This window comes from Oryzias latipes, chromosome 22, assembly GCF_053564925.1.
Source record: "Oryzias latipes strain Hd-rR chromosome 22, Olatipes_Hd-rR_3.1".
Taxonomy (NCBI): Eukaryota; Metazoa; Chordata; class Actinopteri; order Beloniformes; family Adrianichthyidae; genus Oryzias; species Oryzias latipes.
This window is the reverse complement of record NC_136258.1, coordinates 17147391-17165595: the sequence shown is the minus strand read 5'-3', so window position 1 is coordinate 17165595 and position 18205 is coordinate 17147391. Positions and strand designations below refer to the sequence as shown.

The following is an 18205-nucleotide window of genomic DNA, read 5'->3' as shown; positions in this document are numbered from 1 at the left end:
CACACACTGGTGGTGGCTCTGCTGCTGAACACTGGTGCCAACCTTCCACCAGGGGCAAGGTGGGATTCAGTGTCTTGGCCAAGGACACTTTGACACATGGGTGTGCAAGCTGGTAATTGAACCTGCAATATTACGATTGGGGGTTGACTGCCCTACCGCTGCACCACGGTCGCCCCAATGATAATAAACCTCCATCCAACCTTTGTGATTCTATCCCTTCCTAATTCTTATTATTCCTCTTACTTCCTTAACCCTTTTCTTTTCTAGCCTTATCCCCCAAATCTCTAACATCCCACTCTCTAATTTTCTCTTCTTCCAGCCAGAGGTGTATGCAAACATAGTTAATTTAAATAAAGTTTAGGCTCTAATACAAAAGAGGTTTATACAAATATGCACCTGTGTGTCTGGTTTCATAACCCCCTATTGTAACAGTAAAACGTCTAACACAAGAGGCCTTCATCTCTTCCCTGTTTGCTCTGTGTATGTATTTCTCCATATACAGTCAATATTCTTTACACATCTATTCATTCAGAATTTAAAGCTATTAAAATTTTAAACAGAACCCCCTTTCCAAAAACAACCAATTTGTTGCTATGGCAATGTTTCACTCCGATTTATACACATGGAAATTTAAAAATAAAAATTGGTTTACTTGGTAAAATGATGAAAAATGCTGACAACTCATCCCTGACATCAAGCTGCTGCGCACTCATCAGTTTTTTGTTTTCCATTTAATTTAATTTTAATACAAAGTCAAATGTGTAGAATTATTACTGTCACAAAAAATTAAATGTACAGCTGATGTGCAACAAATAAAAGAAAGACATTGAGAATTGACAGTTTGTTTTTAACAGTTTAAAGTTGTCAGCGGCAGACTGGGGATATTTTAAAGACTTTTTTTTCTTACATTTACAATGAAAAAAAAGCAGCTTTCTAAAAAGAAAAAATTGAAGTTGTAAAAAAACAAAGTAACAAATTAAGCAAGGAAGCTAAAAAAAAATGGTGCAACTTTGCAAACCCCTTTGTAATATTGTTCCATTTAGTATTTCCTTGGGCAACAAACCCTTCAAGAAATGCAAAGATGCAGATGAAAGACCTTTATACAGGTTTGACACTCTTGGCCTCTCTGCTCCTTTTACCTTGCATGAAATGTTACATATTAGGAATATTTACAGTAAATAACAAGGTCAACATATAGTACATATAATAAATTAATCCTAATTACACATTTAACATAACACCAAGTACATAGGGAAATGCTATACTGGTTAAACAGAGCCATTTGAAAATGAAACTGAGATGATTTATTTTGCAGTTGTTGCACTTTTACTTTTAACACAAGAAATGTCTATATGACATCATATGTGGCTCACCATTTCATTCTGCATAAATCCCTTTTTAATATCAAACCATGTTAATGACCATGAAGGCACTGTGAGGGACCAGATAAGCGCAATTACAGTAGTTCAAAATGTCACATGATGAAAACTTCTTTATCTACACCAGAACTGGCGGTTTGACTGTTCCAGTCATGTTAACCCGCGGTTATAGAAGTTTATTCTTCATCCTGCCTCCATTTTTGTGACTCTTCCTGACGAGCATCTGGGTGAATCTGGTTTCTCATTCCCCCCAAGACATTAGAGGTGGCTTCAGTGGCCATGATGAGGGGCTTGACGACCGCTGGCGGCAGCTGGCGAAGAACTCCGCCAACAGCTCCCGTCATTCCACGTTGCTCGTGTTCCCGAGTGGCCGTGTCGTAGATGGTTAATGCTGTGTCAGTGAGACCCTGTGGAAGAGAGCATTGGTTTCTTTATCAAATACAAACTTTGCCTAAAACAAGTGAAAGAATCAGCCAGTTAAGCTTCAAGTTTTTGCACCTCTTTCACCACAGTGTAGGCTTTGGCAACACCTTCTCTCAGGTCAACAGGCTGATGGGCCAGGCCGTAATGGGAGTACCGTTTTATCCGTTTTGTATCTCTTTCATCAGGTACTGGAGACACCATGTCATAGGCTGTCTCAGCTGCAGCCTAACGGGACAAACAAGCAATCTGATAGATGTTCCATTCTAGAAAAACAGTCAATCCTTTGTGTTGAGAGTTTGAATCTGTTTACCTGGATGGTCCGCACCATCCTGTTTGTGAGCTCTAGAGCTGCCATAGCTGTGGAGGTTCCAAAGGAGGCAGTGCCACGCTGAAAACCTCGGACTATCCGACCATCCTTCCGGTACTGCTCGATGGGGAGCCACACCAAGTCCCTAAGTCCGTGAGCTGACCACAAGATTTATGTTTTGAGTATGAAACATTGAGTCTCTGATTTAATCAACTACATGTTATACCATTGTCTATAAAGGAAGTACACCTCGAACAGCACCGCTTTAACAGTCTTTTATGACAGGGCAAAGAGAATCTTCTTGTGCTGATGGTTCAACGCACAGCTCTTTTCCCAGGTGACCCGCACTTAGGTTTCCCCTTACAGAGCTAACGGTTTGTTGCTGAGGCAAAGGCTATTTGGCAGGGATGTTACTTTAATAGGGCATTGGGAGAAAACGAAACAGACTCTGCTTGTTACCTTAGTGACTTCCTAGTCTTGGCAAACAGACAAAGCTTTGACCCGCTCTGCTCCTGAAATGTACTCATTGAGGCAAAAAGTAGTGCTGCAGATGGGGCAAAATATCCTGCAACTACACCTAGAGTGTCTGAGTCTTAGACACAAAATAAGACTGCTTTTCCACCCTTTAAAACAATTAAAGAAAGACAAATAATTGTATTTTTAACACCCAAGAAAAACACCCAACAAGTCAATGAAACTTATTGGCAAAACCCCTCTTTTAAAATAATTTCCTTCATTTCAGAATGTTAAACATGTTTTCATGAAATAGATGTAATTACATAAGCTGAATTTACCGCAGGAGAGTGATCTTTTAGAAAAAGGGAATGCCACACTCACCTAACTTGACCAAAGTGTGAATAGGTGCCACTCCACTCAATATTCCTTGCAACTGGTTTGTCTTTATGTCATTTAGCCACTCATTTAGTGCATAAGAAAACAGCTTATCCACACCAAGTAGTCTGAGATGGAAGAAAGGACAAGACAATTGGTCTCACAGATCTGAACATAAACCAAATCAAAAAATATTGCAGCATCATGTCTTTGGGCTATGCTAGCATATGTGGACTAATGAGATACAGTGAGTGCACACAGCATGTATGTGCAGATTTTTACAAGATCTGACGTTGATGTACGAGGTCAGCCAAAGGTGTCGCAGAGTTACGTCATTTGAAGAAATACTGAAAACTTTGTTTATGAACTTTATGATAAGATATCATACCCTTGTCTGTAACACAACTGCCTCAGTTTCAGTTCAGAACAGTTCAGCTGCGTTAACCCAAAGACGATTCCTGCAAATGTCCCCTGAAAACAAATCATACATATAGTTAGTCATAAAACATCAAGAATGTAACCTGGGTTCATGAATTCTCCTTTTAGAATGCAAACCTGGTCCATGGACACATGCTTTCCATGGTAGTCGAGCCGAATAGGAACTTCGCAGGTAAATCGAAATTCCCTGTTCGCAAGAAAAAAAACACATCGTCTAATAGAAAAAAAGTAACAGCATTTAAAGAGTCTGCAAGGTGAATCTCTGACTGACCTAAAAAAGATTGGCTGGTCTTTAAATGGAGAACCAGAGGCTTCAGCACCATTCACTTCTTCTCCGGTGAATGCCGTGAAGCCATTGTGGCTGGTTTGCCTCTGTGCAGGAACTGAAATGATCGGTGCAGCCTCCTGGCTGCTGCTGGTGCAGCTGTGCTTGGAAAAGCTGCAGGAGATCTCAGGAGCGGCTGTGTTTTTTGTGGTGACACAGGCAGCTGGAGAACAACCAGATATAAGTTCTGCAGTCCAAATAAAATCTTTAATAACAACACGGGCCTTTAAAGAGCAAGTCTTACTTTCTTGAACAGGTGGTGAAAAAAACTCAACTTCAGTAGCGAGACTGCTGAAGAAGTCCTTCAAAAAGAATAGCGCGTCCTTTAAGAAACACAAAAAAGATGGTCATTTATTCGTATTTAGTTTGAACACATGTTTAATCGAAGTTGACACGGCAACCAGTTTTTTACCTGATCGATATTGAGGCGAAGAGGCATTAGAGAAACGCGCAGGGAGCACTCTGGAGGAGCCTGGCCGGCCTCAGGACATGTATGAAGAGCCTTAACTGTCAGCTAAGAACAATAGACATCATGACACCACGAACAAAGACTTGGTCTAATGTTCTCAATAAATCGTCCCCCTCACCATGTTGGAATGAGCTTTTCGAGGCATTTCCTTGCTCGAGTATAAGTAGAGGAACTTGTTCATCTGTGAGGTAGCCAGTCTGTCTCGAATCTCTAAATCCTGTACCACAAAGACCTGTCGGGAGGCTAGCTGGTCTACGGGACTCTGAGATGCCACGGTGACTTGGGGGTAGACCTCGTGCTGAAATCTCACCTGGACACAAAAAAACGAATGACTTGAAAGTTCTGTGTGTTGCGTGTGAATGTGGCATTAGAAAACATTTCTGGAAGCAAACCTTGCTCAGCTGGATCTCCATCAGAACATCAAGGTTCCTCCCCCTTCCGCCTCCTGCCCGTCCTGCAGTCCTAGCATGTCTGGCTGGAGTTTGAGATGGTGAGCTGTGAGGAGTAGATCTGCAAAAAATACCAAAAATGGAAAAAAATGTGGCTCTTTTTCCAAAATGGATAAGAAGGACTCTGTATTTATGGCTCACCCTCTGCTTCTGGAAGGTGAGGCTGTGCAAGACAAAGTCCCAAAGTCTTTTCCGCCGTAAAGATGCCAGATAACTGAAATCTCCTTGATTAAATAGCGAACCTCTGGAATGGGAAAATTCAGAGCCGAGCGGCTGGGATCGCCCCCTTCTAAGGGTTGACGAAAATGATCATCTTTGATTTTCACCGGGTCAGAAGTCAGCTGCTTCACCACGGGCTCCTGATCTCGATCCTGAAGTGCATACATGTCACAGTGAAGGCACAGGTTTAGCAGAAAGAGCAGATTACAGCTTTTATAAGATAAAATCAAGGCTCCCAACCTCTCCTCTGGAATCCGGAGACTCCAGAATACAGAAATCATCGGCCTCTTGGGCCAAGTTGGGAGCAGGAGTGATGAGAGGAGAGGGGAGCATTGGATAGGTCAGACTTGAGTCTTGGGTAAAATTTCCACTCTCATCGGGAAACAGAAACAGATCAGAGCAAGGCGGGTCTTGGTCATGAATCTGCTCCTCATGGGCACCTGTGTGGACACAAGCATGGAGTACATATGGTTGTTATGGAGCCAGATTATAGCTGTGTGACTAGGATTCCTTTTATGCAGTGAAAGATTCCGTTTTTCAAGAACTCCAGAAAAACTGCATCTTTTAAAGTTGCAGAAACTATAAGTAAGCATAGTTTACAGAGACTTTAACTAGAGAAGGTCTGTACCGTTCTGCTGTGGTCCTGGTGCTTGCTGCCCATCAGTCTCCTCCATAGCTTCACTCATCAGATCCTGGAGCATCTGCTGCTCAGTGTCAGCAAGCAGAGGGGTCTGAGACACAGGCCTGCTGGGAACCTCTGCCTGTAAAACACACCCCGACCAAATATATATGAGAAAACGCCTTTAAAAATGGTATTGTTCTAGTTTCATGTGGAGTTTTTGTTGCCTGCTAACCTTCTTTCTTTGCGTGGTGCTGCTGTGCTTGGTTTCCAGTTCTGCTGGGGGTAGCAAGTCTCCGTAGCTGGCCACATACTGGATCAGGTTCATCAGAGCGGCGCAGGAGTCCGAACAGGTTCTGATGTGAATCACGTCACTTGAGCAGCGCAGCTCAAATCTTGGCTCCAGCTATCCCCAGAGACATGGATTTGAGTTACAGTTCATGTTGCATGAAATCCAATTATTTTAATTAGAAATAGCAAATTCACCAATTTTCCATCTGCTACGGGTTTGACAGCTGTAATCCTGAGCTCCAGTGTTCCCATATCCACTACTTGAACATAGTCTAATGATAAAAAAAACCACTCATTAGTCTAAACTTCCTGTAAAAATAAAAACACAGAATTCTACTCACCTCTTGCAAGATTCACAGACACTGTATTGCATTTGTCTGAGAGAAAAATAGCAGCTTCATCCAAAATAATCCTGTTAAAAAACACATTTTACAGTAACTATATTATTTTTACCAATGTTATAGCAAAAATATCTCAGCAAATATGTCTTACCTCAGCGTAGAAGAAGAATTGTCCAAAGAGACACTGCTGGAGATGCTGAATGTTTCAACCATAACCAGCGATCGGACTGGCAGGTGAAGTGGTCTGTCCAAATACAAAAAAGAAAACCCTTAATTAGAGACACAGATTCTTTAAGATGAAGAACCAGAGGTCTAATTTTTTGAACCTGTAATCCAATGAGCAGCTCCACAAGTGTAAATGTAGGGTGGTGATGGATGTAGGAGGAACGTAACCCAAGACGGGTTCATCTGAGACATTCAGAAAGTCCACGATCTGTAAGACAGAAATGACAGATGTCTGATTTCAGGGCTTCTTCAAGTAAGTAAGGAGGGAAACTGTGATTTCAACTTGATTTGAAGGACAACTTTATGGGAAGGTGAAGACAAATCTTACCTGATCGTACCAGCCCAGACCAGGAGGGACCACCCTGTGCTGCAGCGTCGCTCCGCTAACTCCAACAGCAACTAGAAACTCCTGGGAAAGACATAAACATCACAGTAATTATAAAAAATGTAAAATGTTCTATTTTTTAAGTCTATATAGAACAGTGATGCACATTGTAATTTTGCTTAAGATTTATATTGGTCAACAGAATTTTGGCTGCAGGAAGTGTTCTAGTCTTTTCAAAATAATTCTCCCTGAAAACTATTTCAAAAATTCTTAAGTGATTGCTGAGTTACACAAATTAAAGCGTTGCTTGGATTGTAAACAACAGAGCCGTCAATCAGAGCCAAAAATGTAGTTTCAAACCATTTAGAAATTAAAACAGAAAAAAACAACTATTAATATAAGAATGCTCAACATTATCAGAGTTTAACGGATCCATTCTGAACTTACGGCTCATTTAAATTGTACCGTGGGTGTCAAAATAACAACAGAACATGGTGGCTAAAATAAATAGCTTTATTTATGCTTGTGTTGTGATTGATGTTGGTCAAAATGCTCTTTTAATCTCTAAAATTAAAAATGACAGAGTGAAGAAGTTCAAGCAGGAACTCAAAGGTGAGAATAATTAACAACATAAAAGTTAAAAAACTACCAAAATGAAGATTTTTTTAACTACAAAAGTATTTTGTCACAACAGAATCCTTAATAACCTTGAATCTTGAGGACATTTTAGGGGAAAAACCTTGGAACCTTGTTTTTTTTCTTTAAATGGTTTGCATTCACAGAGCAAAGTGGAATGTTTCTTAGTGTTCGACCTTGATGTTGCGCTCTGCATTGTGCGAGGAGATTTTAACAGCCACGGACACCATGCTGCGCACTTCCAGACCAATGCCTTCGGATGGTGTTGAGGACCTCTCTGCAGGCGTCTCTGACTGGAAGATCATTACCTCCAGCCAATGGGGATGTGTCCTGCATGGCAATTTGATGTCTGAGGCAGAAGTGCCTCCATCTACGAGGCCTGAGGGGATCAATGAACATCAAGTATTCAGCACAGATCACGGAGGTTCATCTAACACAGCTTTACGGGGAGCTCACCTTGGTGATACATGCAAATGCTGTTGGTGTGGAAGCAGATATAGTGTTGATCTTTACAGCCTTCGTACTGAGTCACGCTGAACAAAACAGCATTTTTCACCTCCATCCAGAACTCACCATGTTTGTTTTTTAGCACAACTTTATCTTCCTTCTGCAAGGACAAATTAAAATCTACCATTTAAGCCATTTTGGACAGGGGGATTTTATACATGGGGGGGTTAGATTTCACCTTAGCACTAGTCTGAAGAGACACTAAACCATGACTGATGCTGAGGACGACAGAGAAAAGGCTCTGCGAAGTCTTGCTGTGGGATTTGGGTTTTTTCTTCTTCCGAGATCTGAACCCCAGGTCAGAGGCCGGGGAGTAGAACAGATTTTCCTCATCAGAGCCGCTGGTCTCCGCTGCAGGAACCAGTACAACAAAGTAAGACTGCTTTAAGCTCATTGTATCACTAAAAGAAAAAAAACAAGTAGCTGCCTCACCATCAGGACCAGCAGAGCGAAACTGGCTAAAGCTGTCTTTGGAGTACGTATTGATCAGCTGACTGGCAACAGACAGTCCAACTCCATAGGGCATGTTCTCCACAGTTTCCACGGGGGACGGAGCAGTGGGCTCCCACAGCAACAGGTCGTTGTTTATCCTACAATATGAACAATTTCCCTTTTAACAGGATTTAGGCTACAAGTCTTCAAAAAGTAAACAAGATTTGAAAAAAAAGTAATCAAATTTAACAGCAGCAGGGATTTGGCGACTTCATAAAAGTGAGTGATACTTGATCAACTCTGATAATGCTTTTTTTTTTTTTTTTTTAAGAGAAAATGATTATTTTGCACCTGTTGTGTAGCTTTTCGTAGAATGCCTTGCTTGGGAGCACTAATTGCACATTTGGGAAACTCAACTCGAGGACAAAACGCGAGTTGTTCATGGTTTTTTCCTGGAACTCTGTCATTTCCACAACATCACCGGGAATGACCATCTGAGATTAGAAAAGGGGAAAAAATGAAATCATCAGACCACATCAGCATGTTTTGTCAACAGTTCAGGTATTCAAAGCACGGAACTATTTGCCTGAGAAACCATCAGTAATGAGGGACGATCCGTCCAGCAGGTTATACTGAATGCAAATGTTTTCACTTAGACAAAGTGCACCTGCTTTGCAACAAACACAATGGTCCTGATGGTCAGACGGATTTTACTGTTAAACAAATGCGAAGAGGTGATGTCATTGAGGCGGCGTGCGTCACCACGTGTAGCTACAGCTATACCAGTCAGAACAATTTAGGATCCACAATAAAGATGAAGGTAATCATAAAAAATATCGACATGTTTATATTTACAAATATTCACAATTACAGCCTATTTCCTGTTAACTTTTTAGAATCCTTTATTCACCTTTTATGTTATGCGCATGTTTAACATAGAATCAGCTGGAGCTGTATATTTTAAGTAAATTGGAGACTGATATAAGCTGGAATTCTAATATGTTGCCCAATTTAACCATGACTGTGCTTTAGAGAAGTGTTATTTAACCTTTTTTAAGCAAAATGTCACTTTTCCACTTTGCCCAATAATGCTTCTTTTGGTGATTTGTGATGAGGGGCTACCTTTTCCGACTGGGGGTCAAAGGATTCATGTTTTTTCTTTACTAGCACGACATCTGACTCTGCTTAAATGGATGGACATTGAACCACAAACTGCATCACACTGGGTTAAAGATGTTTTGTTTCACCTTATCTTGAGAAAATAAGGGGTTCAGAACACAAACTATATAGTGAGGAAACCCTTCTTGACCTTTTTCAATAATCCATCTTTACTTTTAATATACATTTATTTGTTTGCATATCTGGCTGTTATTTGCTTTTATTATACTCTCTGAACTGACTCTTAAATATTGTTTATGTGTTAGGGTTTTTGTGTGTTTACATATATATAGTTATGTGTGTTTGCATACATATTCTATTAATATACTGTAACTGCATTGTGTTTTATGACTGACAGTGGGGGAGGGGGCTTGTCTGAATTTGTGTCGAAATTTGTTAAAACTTAATAAATATATTTAAACATCAAAAAGTTCCCTTTTCCTGTGAATGCAAATCACAAGGAAGTCACACCACCAACTGGAAATCCTAAAAAATAAAATTCTGTTTGAACAGTGGACAGACTACCAGAGAGAAAAAAATTGTCCAGTTAAAAAAACTTTTTTAGATCCACCTAAAACTACAACTTTCAGGGACTCATCATCACTAAAAAGACCCAAATGTCCTTTATAAATACAAAAAGGAGTTAATTCAATAGTATGCAGTGGTTGGCAGATATTCAGGTTAAAAAAAGTCCTCTATGAACGACAAATTTGCATAACTGTAGTCAAAAATAAGTCATTAATAAGCAAAGAAAGTGATCATTTCTTCTGTAAAGGATAATTCATTGATTTTGCTTAAACGGTTTGTATTTGTCCCTTTTGACTATTTAGTATTGATCACTTACACAAATCAAAATAACTCTACTTGCAAGCCAGCGGCTTAAAAATGTTGCAATGTTTTATTACATTCTTTTGGTTTATTTCATTTTGAGAAAAAAAGGGCAAAAGAATCAATTCAAAGGTTTCAAATAGCAGTTTTAGTTTTTAGATGATCATTTTCAGTTATAACTAAACTCGGGTTTATTATAAGTGTGGACAGAAATGAAGAGCTCTGTACATTTTTCTCATGTCTAAATAAAACACATAAAACCCTTTAACAGAACGAAATGTGGAGATACTTGAAAAGGAATATGAATTACCTCTTCATTCTCATACATAACCCTTCGGGAAGAAAAGGGTGAGGGTTCCGGCTTCCCAAAGTCACACACGTCTTTTAGTGAATGGGCAGCCCCTTCCTCCTCTTCTTCCTCAAGCGAGTGGTCCTCAGCGCCCTCGTCATCCTCAGCCGTCACACGCTCGAGGATTGAATGGACTGCAGTGGGGTTCATCTTCAACACCACTCTGCACAAAGAGTTGAAGGACTGAAGACGCTGCTGAACGGACACATAGGTTTGAGTTGTGTACACTTACCTTGGCCAGTCGAACTTCCCACTTTCAGATGTTGTCATGTCTCCGTCCATAGTGTTGGATACTCGGAGAAAACAGGAAGCAGGTTCCTCTGGGTCCTCCTGGAACTTGCCTACATACAAAGAAATGATAAAGTTCATTTATCAGCAGCCTTCAAATAAAAAGTTACAACTCAGAGTGCAGATGTGGAGGGGATATACCTTTAAGTTCTTTGAACGTGAGCTCCATTTTGGTTTGATCTGGTGAGTTACCACCCATGAACTCTATTTTAACCTCCAGGTCCTCCAGGTCCAGATAAAGTACTTCCTTCTGCAGGGACTTTTTGAACCAGGGCCCTCTTTCCTGATCTGAACGCAGATCAGGGATGGGAAAGCGCACTGCAAGGCCAAGCACTGGGGCATTTACCGTCAGTGACACGTGACAGCTGGAGGGTGTATGGGTGTCATCAAGGAAAACCTCAGTGAAGGCTTTGTGCTGCAAAAGGTTTTAAAAAAAAAAAAAAAGAGTTTTTTTTTTTGTATATTGAACTATTTAACATGGGATACAGCTGAAAGAATCATTTTATTAGTTTAAGGTCATTTAAGGTCATTGCAGGACAAGCTTGTATTTCCATTTTAAATTATCAATGGTCAGACAAAATTTAGATGACAAATATATGTCTTATGCAGACTTATATGGATAATGCACTAAACAATTGATTAAAACAGTAAGACTGACCCCATTGAACCAAAACAATCACAAATAAAGGTTAGTCTAGCAAGCTAGAACTAACAATCTGCTTTGTGCACAAGCCCTATGAACCACTTTAAGCCCTGAGACGATCAGAGACAGATTTTCTGTAAATTTTCCAGATTAAAGACTAAACACTGTGAAGCGGTGTTTCAGATTTCTGCTGCTAAAACCTGGAAGAGTCCCTCTGAGGATGCTGAACAACCTTTTATTCCTGTGCAGGATACAAATTATAGTTTTTAACTTGATTGTGGTAACTAAAAGTATTTTATCTGCAAATTCTTATTAGAATTGATTTAAAATGAGTTGTTCATTATACATTCAACTTCATGGTTTTAATTGTAATTGGGGCTGCACGGTGGCGCAGTGTTTAGCGCTCTCGTCTCAGCGAAACGGCACTGGTTCTATTGGTTACTCTAAAGCAGTAACCAGTTAACCTATGGGGTTAATTGGTTAGGGGTAGCTGCTTGTTTTGCAGCTAAACCTGCATCAGGTGTGTTCAGTCAACCAGAAACTGGGCTGATTCAATCCAGCTAATCAGCATCTACTGAAGCAGGGTTACCTGCAAAACAAGCAGGGCGCTAGCCCAGGAGGAAGAAGGTTGGTGACCCCTGCTCTAAAGTTTCACTAGGTGTGCATGTGTGAGTGTGTGTGATTGTGTGCCCTGCGACAGACTGGCAACCTGTTGAGGGTCTACCCTGCCTTCGCCCAAGAGTAGCTGGACCAGACTCCGGAAACCTCGTGACCCCGAAAAGGATACAGCGGGTTAAAAAAAAGGGATAGATAATTGTAATCGACCTCTATGTGGTTTTATTTAGTCTTTTAGTCCTGTAAAGTTCTAGAATTGACCCTGTATATGAATTATGCAGCCTTTTTTTTAAAAAACAACAACAAAAATATTCTTTTTCTCAACATTGATTAGAATAAGTTTAATAAGATGTTTCTTACCAAACTAACGTGCTTATTGTAGGACGCATACATATGAGAGGCCATCATCTCTGTGGTAGCTAGTTTTTGAGGTTGGAGTAGTGAGTTAAGGCGGTCAACGATGCTGATGTCTAGCTCAGAGCGTACCGCGCCCAGCTCCACTTGGATCTCAGCCTTTCTTGGAATGGTGCTGAGACGCACCTGGCCACCCTGACAGAGAAGTAAAGGCTTTAAAGTTTGTGTGCAGGACAAAAGAGAGGCATGAAAACAGTAAATGTTAGTCTCTGTGTTCACAGTGGATTCTCAAAAGCGGTTACCTGAGGGCCTCTGCGCTCAATCAGTTTGTAAAGCAGGTGAAGGCAAGCTGTACATGGAGCATCAGCACTGGCTGTGGTGTCAAATGTGAGGAGCTGAAGTGTGACAAAAAAAAAATCTGCAGTGATTCCCTCTTAAAATCAAGCATGATTCATTATTCAGGTGTTTGCAGTGTTCATGCAACAATCGCGTTGCTTCTTTACAAACAAAACCAAAAACTATGTGCTCATGTCATTGATGCAAATCGAACCTCTGTATAATGGATTCCTCTTTGTGAGCCCCCAGCGACGGAATCAGAGGGAAACAGACACTCAACAAACTCCATATGTTGAAGATTGATGTCTGTGCTGAAAGTCCGCAGGCCGGACCCTTGGCAGTGCTCATACTGTATTTTTAAACCCTGACCAACAAACCTGGAAAAGAGAAAACATCAGACAGACTTGTTGACACGCTCAAATGAGAAACTTCTTAGGTCAGAAGCTTCAGCAGAAGGATTTTGAGAGAGTTGAAATCTACCTGAGATGATCCAAGGGGCAAGCCTGATTAAACAGCGATCGAGACTGAAGGAAAGCTTCTGAAGAAAGCTGGTCTGGGCCCAGCACGCTGAAGAAGTACGCAGCTATTGGACCGAGTGGGCTGGGAGCGGCGTGTGCCGGTGGAAGAGGGTCAATATGGAGGACTGACACCACAAAGCTGCTCAGTGAAAACTTCAACACCAACTCTGGCCTTGACTCGTCTCCATGGGTTTTAGATGGATGAGCTACAACAGAAGAGTAAATGATAAAGCCAAGCTCTCCGCTTACAACATCTGAAGTTTGTCAATATAAAAAAAACCTACAGGTTTGTCTTGTTATCTTGTGTGCAAGTTGTGAATCCTGTGTCTTTGAAGACGTCTCGACATTCTGCTTTTCTCTTTGCCGAGGTACATCCATGTAGTCATCCCAAAGAGTCTGGAAAAACACAAAGAGCTATTACATAACACCGAACTCCACCTTATAAGAATTTTATAGTTAAAATAAAAAAAAAAAGATAAGACCTACAGCACTTTTTCCAGAAGGAGACTCTACTGGCGAAGGGGAGTAGTTACTGTTCAGTGACAAGTCCAAGTCAACGGTGGGCGGTTCACCCAAAGGAGGGAGGGATGACAGGCTATGAGACATGTCCATGTCAGCCATGGAGAAGAACACATCATCTACGTAAAATAAAGTAGAGCAAAAACAAATCATTGGAAATTGTTTGAATTATGCTCACAAATCATGAAAGCTACAATTATTCTTCAGTAAGCAAGGTTTCAGTTCCAATTGAGTTTTAAGAGAGCATTCTTTCAACATGTGATGTATTTTCTTGTACCGTGGCCTATATTTCAGTCAACCACTGGTGGCAATGTGAAGTCCAAGCATGCAGGTGGCAATAAACTGGTAGTTTTTGGATGGCGGGAGGTCACAGGTCATTTACTGCTTCATTAGGTTTCAGTAGATTGCTACAATTTTGCAGGCTGTAGTGGTGCTTAGTATTCTTGCCTCACAGAAAAAAAGCCCTGGTTTGAATCCCTGCTGGGACCTTTCTGTGTGCATGATCTCTCAGTGCATGCGTGGGTTTTCTCCAGGAACGCTGCCTTCCTCCCACGATCCAAAAACAGACTTCATAGGTTAATTTAGTATTCTAATTAAGTATTCCCTAGGTCTGAGTGTGTGGTTGCATGGTCCTGCGACGGACTGGCGACCTGTTCAGGGTTTTCCACCAGCCCTGTGACCCCAAAATGGGATTTGGGGGGTTTAGAAGATGGATGGATGGCTACAATTTACCGTTATTATTTTCCTAACTTCACGTTATAAACTCCAAACTGGGTTTTTGAATTGCTGATCATCTTTATCTTTAATAAAGTGGAACGTAAACCCTAAAGCCTGTTTCACCTGAACAGAATCCTTGAAGTGATTCATTGTCTCCACCCACACCCAAAGGGAGATTAAAAATTTGAACAAGTCACGTATGCAAATCTTCCTTAGGTTAATTTTATGAGCATTTTAATGTTACAACAGAGCACTTAGTTCCCACCTCGACTTGACACAGTTCTAGTCGTCTGGCTTTCAAAGAGGTCAGAGTCTGTTCCCAGTCCAGCTGTGTCCTTCTTCAGACACCGATTCAGTTCCATATGGAGGCGATACTCATCCTCTTGCTGCATAGGGCGACTTTTTCTATCCTTAGCCCATTCCTGTGCACCTTTACATAAAGGGAAGGGAAAAAAATGAATATTCAACTTTATTTTTATAGCACTTTTCCTGCTAAAAAAACATCTCAAAGTAATTTACATTATACAATAAATAAGAGTAAGACAAAAAATAGTGGTTAAAATAGCAATAATAAAAATACATAAAAACCTAACACACAACCCATAAATACCCTCAAAAGAAAATCAAGTTGATTATTAATAACAGTAATAAAATTAAATGAAAACATGTGGACATGTAAAAACAACATAAAAGCTATCCTAAAAAGATGAGTCATCAGTTTTTCTTAAAACCCTTCGCAGTGGATGAAGCCCTCAGTTCCTCAGGCAGGCTGTTTCACAGGCGAGGCCTGATATATATATTGACCATTTCTAAATCACCGTAATGACAACTACAGGATACTCACTTCCACCGGAAAAAGCTCCAAACAAACCAAGGAGCAGATGAACTTGTCGTGGGGACAGCAGAACCATCAGAGTATCAACGTGGGCAACAACATCCAGCTGATACATACAACAAAAAGTAATTAAAACAAATTAACACAACCAGTTGAACAAATGAACCATTTCATGAAATATACATTTATGTACCTTCGCTCCAGGCAGAGCCAGATTATTTTTCAGAGTGAGGGACAACTCAATTTTACCGCTGAGGCTCCCGACTGGCACGGGCTGAAATGTGGTGGTGGAAGTCACTGGTTCTGTAAACTGTGGATGAGGCTCACAAATGATTTTTGGATTCCAACTTGGAGAAAGTTTTGGCTCAGTTTCCTACAAAACATGACGTCCGTTTAAAAGCGATTCACATGCCGTCTGTGTAAAATCCTGTCCTCACTAACCGTTGGAGTAGACGATGGTTTACAACTGCAAGACACATCGGAGAACTCGTCCCATAATACTGTGATTCCTTCCATCTGCACATTTTTATGAGCAAAAGTGGTTGGCTGATGCACGTTTACGCTTGAACTATCATCGCCTGTTTCATCGCAGTATGCAATCCTAAAAAAACAACCACAAATCAAAATAAGTACAATAAAAATCTGCATACAAACAAAAAACAGTGCATTCCTTACATCTAGTTATGTTCCTAATACAACTTACTTGCCGATTCGAATTTCGAGAGCAATTCCAGTTTTAGAATTTTCTGGAATGTGTTCGATCCTGAGAACAGTATCCACAAAAGTCACTCTGACTCTTCTCAGAACTGCAGGATAGAACCATTAAAAGGAATATTAACACATCACAGGGCAGCTTATTCAAGAATACTTTAAGAATGGGTGGAACATACCTGTTTCTATTGTCTCTGCAAACTTCTCCAATCCCTCAAAAGGCTGAAAGCTTTCTCCCAAATCATCAGTGAGTTTCTGACTGAGGCATTCTTTGGCAAGCTGCATGCTACTTGTCATGAAACTGGACCAGCACATGGGCTCAATTCCAGATGCTATTGTAGTAGAACAAGTACAACAAACTGTTACATTCTATCTCGGCACAGCATTGGATGCAGAAGAACACTTTTTTATGCATATTGTTCTGGACAGACAATATCTCCATACCCATTCTTGGCCTTGGCCTGAGCACCATCTCCAAACCCTTGACCTCAAGAGCACAGTTTTCCTGCAACAACGCTGCCCAAGGGACGGTTAAGGAAATAGTTTGGATAAATCCTGTGATCACCTCAAAAGGAGCATCCGCTGTCTCCAAGAGATCATTCAGGGACTGTAGAGTAAGAAATGATGTTAGCTTTTTTTAAGTTAATCTTTAATTAAACACACCTAAACAAAGTTAATATTGATTCAGTATAATTAAGACCATTATTTTTGGCATTTGCTCATTATGATGCATGTACCAAAACCCAAACTAATAAGCTCTAAAAATGTAATGTTTCACAAGACATCTTTAAACAGAAACGAGGGAAATGTAAAAACATATATATTTTTTTGCATTTAACAATAAAAAATAAGCTAGCATGACACATTGTTTGTGTGGGCTCTGTCTTTATATAAAAACAATAGAGCTTTCTGTGTGTGCATAGACTACAATCAAAGATTGATAGAGCAGAACATACCCATGTGTCCAGAGGAACTTGGGCCAGAGATCCAGTCCCTTGATACAGATCAAGACTGAGCTGATCCAAGCTGAGCTTTTCCTGCAGAAAGTTGCCTAGATACCGATGCAAAAGGTACCTGCAGGCACGCTTCTTAATGGATTCAGAAAATGGCCACGGCATTATTATTTTTTTGTTGAGTTGGTGAGTGTAGACAGACACAAAAAAGGTCTGGAAGCTTTGTAGCAGAAGTGTTTCTGTTTTTGGGCAGGTAAAAGTCAATCCCTCATGTTACAGTTGTTTCATCCAGATGACTTGAAGTTATTGAAAGACAGCGAGTTCAAACATCTTTCGTATCCCAGAGTGAGGGACACTTTTGAGGATGATTTAAACGTCAAAGATGTGTCTTGGTTGGAATCCAGTTTGATACACCTATAAACAAGACACATATGAAGTGTACCGCCATGTAATTTGACACGAAAACATGTGACTTTCAGTTTCAAAACACATGATGAGCATGACAGTAGTAAATAAGTAATCTGTAGAGTAAGCGAGGCTGATCAAGATTTAGACAGCAGCAGATATTGACTATTCGGCGAATATATTTGGTGCAATTTACAAAATGAACTTCACACACTTCATCTGCGTAGTAGTGTTAGTAATGCACACGTTTTCAAACAGTTTAATTTATGGCCATGTCGTGCTGATGAAATAACACTTAATAATCTGCCATAAAGTCACCAATTTCCGTACGACTGTAGTTATTTTAAAGTACGCAATCATGATAATAAGTATTAGTACAAAATACGCCCTGACTTCTGACCAGACAAAGGCATGTCATTGTAAAGCTAACTAGCTGGCTAGCATGTGGAAGCTCTTCTTCCATTGACAGAGTAAAGCAACATTAGCACAACCAGCTAACGACAGGCTAAAGCTGTAGCACGCTAGCCTATAATCCAACATTTGTCAGTTAGCATCCCATGGTCTTCAAAATTACACTACAATACATTAAAAAGCACACATATCATCCAAATCGTCTTACATTGAAGAGTTAGCAGGTAGAAATATTATAGTGAGGTAGCATCTAAATTACGTTCTGACTGAGTTGTTTACAAACACTTTCATGACTCCGCAACCAATTGAAGCCGCCTTCGCGATAACTTGGAAGAAGCAAGCATTCCCC

The 18205-nt window shown here is 40.5% G+C and overlaps 1 protein-coding gene across 1 annotated transcript; it reads right to left on the bottom strand.

Moving 5' to 3' along the window:
- Positions 1-716: 716 nt before the first annotated feature.
- On the bottom strand, positions 717-18203 carry atg2b (autophagy related 2B). The gene is made up of 43 exons (XM_023951762.2): positions 18065-18203; positions 17044-17454; positions 16532-16694; positions 16267-16419; positions 16080-16182; positions 15818-15977; positions 15570-15749; positions 15386-15482; positions 14807-14971; positions 13792-13943; positions 13590-13701; positions 13268-13511; positions 13002-13164; positions 12754-12846; positions 12458-12646; positions 10981-11254; positions 10784-10892; positions 10513-10714; positions 8568-8710; positions 8217-8374; positions 7963-8135; positions 7734-7884; positions 7454-7656; positions 6645-6725; positions 6418-6524; positions 6243-6335; positions 6092-6162; positions 5946-6022; positions 5695-5865; positions 5469-5601; positions 5081-5280; positions 4763-4992; positions 4565-4682; positions 4291-4482; positions 4116-4217; positions 3948-4026; positions 3650-3866; positions 3496-3565; positions 3329-3411; positions 2947-3068; positions 2113-2267; positions 1878-2027; positions 717-1786 (listed from the first exon to the last, which is right to left on the bottom strand). The coding sequence occupies exons 2-43, from the start codon at positions 17203-17205 to the stop codon at positions 1556-1558; spliced, it is 6231 nt and encodes a 2076-aa protein (XP_023807530.1). The 5' UTR covers positions 17206-17454; positions 18065-18203; the 3' UTR covers positions 717-1555.
- Positions 18204-18205: the final 2 nt, after the last annotated feature.

Coding starts and splice junctions, on each gene's coding strand:
- atg2b (XM_023951762.2), bottom strand. CDS start 17,205: ATGCCGTGGCCATTTTCTGAATCCATTAAGAAGCGTGCCTGCAGGTAC. Junction 7,885..7,962: donor CTCTTCAGACTAGTGCTAAG/GTGAAATCTAAC, acceptor TTGTCCTTGCAG/AAGGAAGATAAAGTTGTGCT. Junction 4,993..5,080: donor CTCCGGATTCCAGAGGAGAG/GTTGGGAGCCTT, acceptor TATGCACTTCAG/GATCGAGATCAGGAGCCCGT.